Source organism: Pyxicephalus adspersus, chromosome 11 (assembly GCF_032062135.1).
Source record: "Pyxicephalus adspersus chromosome 11, UCB_Pads_2.0, whole genome shotgun sequence".
Classification (NCBI taxonomy): Eukaryota; Metazoa; Chordata; class Amphibia; order Anura; family Pyxicephalidae; genus Pyxicephalus; species Pyxicephalus adspersus.
The window spans coordinates 41,650,879-41,660,732 of NC_092868.1; the positions used below are offsets into that span (position 1 = coordinate 41,650,879).

The 9,854-nt window shown below is 38.5% G+C and overlaps 1 protein-coding gene across 1 annotated transcript in view; it reads left to right on the forward strand.

The window, feature by feature from the left end:
- VWA1 (von Willebrand factor A domain containing 1) overlaps nucleotides 1–9,778 on the forward strand; it is a 61,989-nt gene extending 52,211 nt beyond the window's left edge. The window contains exons 10-13 of the mRNA XM_072425479.1: nucleotides 658–933; nucleotides 1,115–1,387; nucleotides 2,636–2,902; nucleotides 6,984–9,778. Of these exons, the coding sequence (XP_072281580.1) occupies nucleotides 658–933; nucleotides 1,115–1,387; nucleotides 2,636–2,902; nucleotides 6,984–7,036 (869 nt within the window). The 3' untranslated portion in view covers nucleotides 7,037–9,778. The remainder of the gene's footprint in view (nucleotides 1–657; nucleotides 934–1,114; nucleotides 1,388–2,635; nucleotides 2,903–6,983) is intronic.
- Nucleotides 9,779–9,854: the final 76 nt, after the last annotated feature.

The window sequence follows — 9,854 nt, forward strand, 5'->3', positions numbered from 1 at the left end:
CCTACGAGGTGACCTTCATTCCTGAATCCAGAGAGTCCAGTATCCAATCTCAGACTATCCAGGTCACCACACTTCCAGGTAAGCCAATGAATGACCCTTATTTATCATTATGACTAAGAACTTGCATTATGGCCATAGTCTGTGAACTAGTTCTTCAAGGGCTGCCAAGAAGTCCTCAAGGCCACCTACATATCATGTTACTATCAGTAATACTTTCATGTATATAATAGAGCTGAACCAGGTCCCCATTGCTGCTGTAAACATTTTTATGGTGGATTCATGCCCTGCGTACTTACAGTTTACTGACTCTATATCTGCACACCTAGAGATTAAATGTTACTAGAGTAGGTGATATTTTGCCCAAATGTTCTTGGGTTCATGGTTTGCTAAATTGGCCAATTGTCTCTTATCATTTATTCTTTTCAACTGTACAAGCCATTGTATGGAGACATTTAAATCTTCTCAACATCCCCTGTACACCTTTTGTGTGGCATTAAGCTACCAATGTCCAGACCTGGACTAAAGAGAGAATTTAAGTTCTCATAGTATAGCTATATATGATATAGTAGATGTAATTATTGTTTTTTGTCCATTTTAGACACAATTTTATTACTGTTTATAAGCGGCTAATGTCATAAGACCTTTCCACCCTAATAGAGCTGAATCAAAGGAGAAACCTTCACGCATGGGACATATCAACTTCAAGTTTCCGTCTCACCTGGTCAAGGCTGACTACAGACAAGGGACGATATGTTTTGGAGTATAGTCTGGTATCAGATCCACAGAAGAAGCTAAGGAAAATGTTGACTAGTGATGAAACCACTGTATTGATTAGGCATCTAAACCCAGATACCAAATACCGAGCTACACTGTATTCTGAAGCCAATGTTCAATACGTCCCTCCACAATCCATTCAGATTGCAACTCTTCCAGGTAATTCATCTCGTGCTGAATACATTCATAGTGGCAAGCGATATTAAACAGGCAGCTTATAGACTTTGAATAACCTGCCAGATACAACATGTTATGCACACTCTCTAGAATATAAGTGCAATAAAAATTATCTGGCAGCTGTAACTAGTGTGCTGATAATCTGCTTCTACTTTCTTTGCAGAACAACTTGGCCCAGCTCAGATTTTGATATCTGACCCCACGGCACACAGTTTTCGGGTAAGCTGGGGTCCTCATATGGACAGTGTCATTGGCTATGAAATCCAGTATGGACCACTACCCAGCAATTCTGTGCAGACAGTTCATGTGGACAGCCGATTTAACAGTACTGTTATAGAAGGCCTAAAATCAAATACAACGTACTTGGTCACAGTGTCTGCCATATTTAAATCTGGAGGGGAAAAGTCATTGTCCGCCATAGCGTGCACAGAGATCAGTGAGTATCTACAAACGCTTTGGATTGCAATACAAATGAAAAACATACGGTTAGATATCTGTGAAGGTTCTCATTTATCAAGGTCATTGCATTTCTAGTATTAGCAGGGCAGCACGGTGGAGTTAGCACTCCGCCCTTTGCAGCGCTAGGTTTGAATCCCAGCTAGGACACTATCTGCATGGAGTTTGCAGGTTCTCCCCGTGTCTGCGTGGGTTTCCTCCGGGTACTCTGTTTTCCTCCCACATCCCAAAAAAAACATGCAGTTAGATTAATTGGTTTCCCCCTAAAATTGACCTTAGACTACATTAATGACATATGAATATGGTAGGGACATTAGATTGTGAGCTCCTTTGAGGGACAGTTAGTGGCATGACTATGGACTTTGTACAGAGCTGCGTAATATGATGGCGCTATATAAATACTGTATAATAATAATTTTAATAATAATAAAATAATATTAGCAAATCACATTCAACTGAACAGGTTATTCTTTTGCCTTCCAAGCTGCTTCATCAAACTAACATTGTGTTTAATCAAAGCCTGTTGTAGTCTGTTAAATGCCTACTTTATGAGATTACAGGTAGTTCCGAGTTAAGGGTATTCGACATACCGACGACCCCTAGATATGAACAGGCTTTCCTGCTCGTTCATGTGCAGGACAGAGGCTTGATAGGGGGGTGGTTTGCATGACTTGCAGAAGAAATCTTTTGCTAAAAACAGCTAAGCAACATCTTGTAACTCTTTAATTACCAGGACAAACATCTTGCAGTTGTTTCTTTTTGCCTAATAAAGCACAGCTTGCTCCAGAAGTTAATGAATATCTAGGCTCCATAAATTTTTTTTTTTTTTGCTTTGTTTGTAATTTACTCATAGTGAGGATTTTTTACGGTTACTGACAACTCACTGCCTAATATTATGTTGAGACAAATATCTGTCCTAATTGCATTTAAAAAAATAATGTACCTGTTCTGACTTACATACAAATTCAACTTAAGAACAACCCTATCTTGTATGTAACCCAGGGACTACCAAGTAGACCAAGACAGGAGCTGTTATTGCGGATTCATCCTAAAAGGTGCAAGCTTCAGAGCCATTATGCTGATCCTTTTTATTGTAATTAGTAAGATGCTAACCTTGACCTCTATTATGATTAATGTCAATAAAATCTCAGCAATGCTATGAAATGATAAAGATATTGAAGTAACCCTATGGTTTTAGTCCTAACTCCAACATGTTTTTTCTCAACAGAGGGTACTAAAGTGAAGTACCTACGCATTGAAGACCTACAGTCCAACAGCCTGAAAGCTGTCTGGGGCTCTGCAGATGGAGATGTACAGGGCTATCAGATCAGGTGTCGGAGACAAGCGGGCCGATCTATGATCAGCGTTGCTCCAGAGACTCACAGTGTACAGCTAACAGGACTTCCAGAAGGAAGCACCACCAAGATTTGTGTCAAGCCAGTGTATCGGAATGGAGCTGGAAAAAACCTGTGCAAGAAGGTGCAAATGCATTCAGGTAACGAATAGAGCTGACTTTTATTCCAAAAGGGCATTGAAATGTACAATATGGCCTGTAATGTTAGGGGGATTAGGAACACCCTAGGACACCGTGGGGTCTTTTCAAAATCCGTTTATTGAGGAACAAACTTGAACAGCTTAACTTCAGCATAAGGAGAACACAAAAACGCCTAGTATCAAGTGTTGCAGTTTCAAAGTCTTTATTCCCAAAAACAGCATGGAGCTGCCCAGGCCTGCTCCCTTCAGGTTGTTGACTGAGACTCATACTGCCCCACCTTCTTACTGACTGCTCTAAACTTACCTGTCAGGTGAGTCGGAAATCTTGGGCTGTACTGCAGTGGAACAGGAAGGCCCACCCAGATCCTTCCCTCCTATCCAGGCTTTGTAATACCTTAATAAAAATGGCCACTGCAGTTTGCCAAACCAAATTTCACTGACCCTTTTGCATTACAATACCTCCTTTCAGAGGAACCAAGACCTAAAGAAGGGAGGAATATATATACCACCAAGGACCCAACCCTGACGTCCTGTACAGACCCAAATTATTGAGTCCAGATAGTTATTGTTGATTCTACAACATGCAAAGACAATTTAGACTATAGTGCACTTTAGATTGGGGAATGTCCTTTTCTGTTCCATTGAAAAGCCAGATCCATAAAGAAATGGTTTGTTGAGTCTGATGTGGAGAAACATAAGTGACCTGAACAGAGCCCTGACCTCATTACTACTGAAAATCTTTGGGATGAATGTGAGGTCTTATTCCTCAAATACTCCTTCAGCTGAAAGACAAACATCTCTACAGACACGCTCCAAAATATTGTGGAAAGCCTTCCCATGAGAGTAAGGGATGCAAAAGCCAAAAGGTGGTGGTAGTGGCGGGGGATTCCATATTCATTCTTTTGGTTTTGCAATGGGATGTCCAACAAACACATTCAGTATGCCATAGGTGAGATGGTTAGACGGCCGCACAATTGTGCCAACATTGTGTGCTGATGTTTTCTTTCATCACTGGTAAGCAGGCTTAAGGGGATATTTAACAAAGAGAGAGATTGGTACCATTTTGTATTGCTACAACAAATAACAACAACAAAAATAACCCTCCTTCACGCACACACTGTTAACTGTGGATTTTCTGGTTTTTACATTTTCATTTACAACTGCCATCTATGGCATCTTAAGTCCTCCAGCAAATACTGCAAACAGCCTTTAAAGTCTGTACTTGCATGATGTGGCCCATAGAACAGCTCTTATGCCTGGCAATTAGTTGCATGAGCCCTGAGATTTGTATAAATGGAGCAGTAGCAGGAATGTGGGTATTTGTGCTAAAATTCTTTAGTCACAGGAGGGCATTTTATATTCCTAGAAGTCTTTCTTTGAAAGTGTAAGCAATCCTTACATTTGTACATGTATCAATAGAGCATGTGATACCAAATCACATTAGTATGTTAGGAGAAGAGTGGTAAATAGCTAAGATACTCCCTAAGATCTCTGTAGCCAGGCCAAGGGTCGTCAAACATAGGTATTTCTAATGGATGATGGAAACTAAGGATAATAAAGATTCATAGCAATGCTAGATGATAATATGGACGATTAATGGCTTATAGTGATAATAAATTATGAGAATTGATAAATATGATTGATTATGAAGACTATGCATGATCATTACATACAATTGGTAATGATATTGGTGGTATAGAACATAGGTATTGCTGGATGGATGATAAATTATAATTTACCATGACTATGATGGGAAATGACAATGTAGATGGTGAATGATCATTGAGTGCAGCTGATGATAATGGCATTTAATAATGATTAGAAATGGTTGTGATGATCGATTGATACCTAATGGTTGTTAATAAGGATAGAGAATCATAATTGCTCAAAATAATTGTAGGATTGTAACAATAATACCTTTTACGAATGTCACATGGAAAAATACTTCCAAAAAAGTATATAAAAGATTGTGAAATTAAACTTTCTTTTTTTCTATTGAAATGCTCTTGGTTGCCTTTTCTTATCTCCGAAGCAGAAGCGGAATAATAAGAATAGCTGAAACCAGCTTAGAAGGTGTTAGGTCCTCATGCAGCCCTCAGCATGAAATAATACATTCACTTCCTAGATAAAATGGTGGCTAGATGAGGGAGGTAATTACATTTACCATTCAGTGTGATTATGGATCAAGCAATATCCCTGACAAATGCTAAAGGTTCATGCCATTAAATTATTTCTCAGCATTTTGGCTAAATAGAATTCTGCAGCTTTTATAGCCGGCATATTATAATAATGAAATCAGAGAACCATCTTACCTGGTAATAATTGATATACAGCAAACCCTATTAGATTAGCCTGTGATACCCTGGGATTATGTATGGTATTATACAGGAACACCTAAATGTATTTTCTGACACTTAGCTATACATTCTGTGCAGGCCATAGTTATTTGTGGCTCTATGGGCCACATAAAAAATTAAAAATTTAAAGCAGACAACAAGAGCCAGAGCATTGTATAGTATTTGCAGCAAATGCCTGCAGGAATTAGTATGCTAACCTGTCTCCATGTATTATTGAAATACAATCATTTGATTATTACGTAGAATAGCATAGAGATAGATTGGTGGCTGACAGATGGCGCAACTGTCATTTTACTGCCTACTATCTGTTCAAGTGAACAAGACCTACATGTTGCAGCACAGAGTATTTTTTTTAGGTAGATCTAGTTTAAAGGATAACTTTCAGTACAGTTATCCTGTTTCCCTTACTCTCCTCATCTAAATTTGAAACAAATGAGTTTGTCTCAATGATACCTGGAGGCATGCGGTGGCCGGAGGTCGCCTATACAATAGTGGTCACAAGCATTCTCAGTAGATCCCACATTCACTCTAATTGCAGCATTCAGCAGCCGGTTGATTATTCATGATTACATACTATGTCAGGTTGAAAAAAGACATAAGTCCATCAAGTTCAACCACTAAAGAAATAAACATATCCCAGATATAAAACCCTATAGACATAGTTGATCCAGAGGAAGGCAAAAACAAAACCCCTGGTACACTTGCTTTGACAGGGGAAAAAAAATTCCTTCCTGATTCCATGAGGCAATCGGATGTTCCCTGGATCAACAGTCACTGTTATCTTTACTTTAAAGCCTTAATCCCCAGTTATATTCTGTGCTTCTAGAAATCATCCAGCTTTTTCTTAGAGTAATTATTAGAACTTGCTGAAACTACTTCCTGATTCCACATTTTCACAGACCTTACAGCAAAGAATCCCTTCCTTATCCAGAGCTTAAACTTCTTTTCCTCCAGACACAAAGAGTGCCCTCTTGTTCTTTGTAATGATCTCAAAGTGAAAAATTGGGAAATTGGGAAGAGTTCTTTATAAGGACCATTTATATATTTATACAGGGTGATCATATCCTTCTTAAACATCTCTTCTCAAGGGAGAATAGATTCAGTTCAGCTAATCTCTCCTCATAGCTGAGCTCCTCCATTCCTTTTATTAGTTTAGTTGACCTTCTCTGCACTCTCTCCAATTTCACAATGTCCTTTTTGTGAACTGGTGCCCAAAACTGGACTGCATTTCACAATGCATATGCATCCCACTACTGAACAAATACCTCCTGTCTGTCAACTGCCAGGACAAAAGGCAATGTGGTTGGTGGTGGGTGTAATTACATGCAGTTATGGATTGTTAACCACACCACATCAACTGTCCAAGTCCTTGATTACAATTCTTCTACAGCTTTATTTCAGTGCCCCTTTAAAGTCCCACTAATAGCCTCAAGTAAGTTCAGCTAATGCTGCACATTACCTGAATTGGAGCATGGATCTGATGTAGGCTTGCAATACAGAAGAATGAAAAGATGTTTCAGGGGCACATTCCATAATCTTATGGAAATCCCCCCAGAAAACTGAAGTCTGTTATTGTCAACTCCAATTTATAGTACAAAGTTTGTGGAATGGGACCACAATGGGTTCACAAATTCGAAAGGCAACTTGTCGTGCAAAATACATGAATATAACTTAAAGCAATACAAAAAACGAAAACATTTATTGTATATTTTTGTGCCTCCCCAGGAACACCAGCAAACAGTTACATAGGAATTCAGACTCCGTTTAATGGAAAATAACTTGTGGCTGCCATGATGGAGCACCTAGAGGAGCCCAATGGATACGGAGGTTGCTGAAGCATAAGAAAGTCTATTGTATTTTACAGATTGGACTTTGATGCCGAAGGATAATCATGGATGACTTTAAGCATTCTTCTGTGCATGGGATGAACTGACTTGCATCCCATTGGTCAATAATATATAACATGACCACCTTAAACCTGTGTTTTTTATTTATAACCACTTCTTAAACTGTTTCTAACACAACCATTTATTCTTCATACAACATCTAGGAAAAGAAATGTGTTAAAGAGTGAAGGTTATTAGCAGGGAATACAATGAATTTATTGTTAAAAAATGGGTCATATAAGGGAGATATGATTATGTCTCATCACCAGGCACCATTATTATTGTAAATATCTGCAATAAAGGAGACAATCTGTTACGAAATGGAAAATGGTATCTCCTCTGCAAAGGAAATCTTAAACAAGAATGGAAGAAAAGACTGTGCTTGCAGAGTGTACAAGAACAACATAATCATTTGATGTTTTATTTAATGTTTAGTGGTGTAATAACCTGTAACATCCAATCAGAAGCCAGCTTTCAACAGCTCAAGAAGGATCTAGTTAACAGTGGTTGTTTCTGATTGGTTGCTGTGGGTTAGTGCACTTTGATCTTTGCTTTTGGCTTTTTTAAATTACATTGATATTTCTTGTAAAGAAACTTGAAGTATTATTCTTAAGCTCATCTCCAGGGGAAGAACTTGAACAATTTTCCGTCCTTCTCTCCACCCTGTACATATTCTATATTTTAATGTTTAAAATCTACAGAAAAGCCTTAATTTCTTACCAAAAACTCTGGTCACATGACTGACTAGATCCTATATGGTTTTTCTGCTCTGTAGGGTGGTAGGTTCTGCATTGTCCATGTCTCTTCCTGGTAATGTGCTCAATGGGGACCATAGATATCCATCACCAGGTTCTAAAGAATTCAGAATGTTATGATAAGCAGCGGACAGAAGACGGTTTTGCTTATTGATGGAGAATGAGGAGTATTCCCCATTAGCAGTCACCGCTATCAGAATAGGCGTCTGGGGGTTCATGTGACAGTGAGATTTTTCTGGGTTATTGGCATATTTGAAAAAAAAACAAAAAACATAAGCAACATAGAATTGTCTCAGTGGAAGCAATGTGTGCATTACTCGGGGCATCCAATTAGAATTTATCCTACAACTACTTGCTGTAGATCAAGGTAAAAAAGCTGTTTCTGATTCGTTGTTATGAGTTAGCACACTTGATCATTGTTTGTGGGTTTTTTAATAATTGACTTTTATATGTTTCATGAGAAAACGTGGAAGTTTTTTTGATAAAGGGTTGGGGATTATTTATCCAATATTTTATAGATGTATATAAATAAATAAGAAAGCATTGAGTTTACTATAAAGCTCCCAAATACTGGAGTGAGCACATAAAGGGAAACTCCGTCCATATTATAAATTAGATCATTTTGGCAACAAAGTTAGATTCACGGTTTTAAACTTGTGAACTTCTGGCACACATTTACAGATTACATATAATGGAGCTGGATTTGGATTTCTCTCCATATCATCCTGAGATTTACAATACATCAAATTCATGTACTTGCACTGCTTGTAATTAAAAAGAATACATTTGATGGTGTAATAATGAACATGGCGCTGAATTAATGTCTTTTTTACATCTCCACTGAACTCAGCTTTAATTGCTGTCAGTGTCCATGTTGGTGAAAATTTCTCAATGTCTCAATTCCAAAATTTCCCACTTCCCATCCTTTGCACCGTCTGACCTGTTTTTGTTTACAGAGTCTTACATATATTTGTTCCAGGATAGTGAATCTGAACCAAAGAACTTATCTATATCCCCTCTTTAGGGATAAGTTTCAAGTTCACCCCTACCAGGAGTTTGATTCCAGGTTCAGCCATCCACTATGTGATATTTCTACACTTGTGTGAAAATTCAAGCAAATTAATGCTGCCCACTGTGTACCTTTCTAACCATTTGGTTGTCAAAGTAAATATTACTTGTAAGCTCATGTTTAGGCTAGGTTTACTTGGGCCAAGAGGTTGCGGTGTGTTTACTACTTCCTCCTGCCAGTGAACCGCTGCCTCTGGGGAGACTCTACATGTAGCTTATCCTTATGGCAGCTTCAGAAAGAATGAATGGGGGCTGCAGTGCGTGGTAATAGTACCGCTTACCCACGCCAGCTGTCAAATGTGCTGACTCTGGTTCTTTAGGAACCAGCAATGCAGTGCGAGTGACTAAGCAGCTGGCAAAGATGCCACCCACGGTGAACAGCGCAGTCACTCATCCAAAAGCAGGTCTGGGCCTGGCCTTAAGTTAGGCCAGAAGTCAGACAAACAACCAATATCTGAGGCTTCTCACGCCGATGCTTTGCCTTAAACATGAGAAACATTCAGTAGCAACACCGATATCAAACTGTAATTATTCTGGTGCTAATTACACTTGGATTGTTTGTCCCTGTAGCAACTTTAAGCCAAGTGTGTCAGTATTATTAATTTACCATAATTATTTTTAGGTGTAGGAATTACCATTCTATCACAGAGCACTTAGAAAAGTGTTAAAAACTTCTTCATTGTTTAGCAATGCTAAGCTAAAAAGAAAACCTGTCATTATTTTGTACGTTATAAGTAATGGTGTAGTAGTGCAGTTCTGCACTGCAGTGTAATTGGCAATTACAAAAAATAAATATGTCTGCAGAAAACTACATTGTCTGTCTGTGTTGTATTTCTGAATGACAAGTAAATGACATATGAAGCTTGGTATAGATAACAAGATGCTAG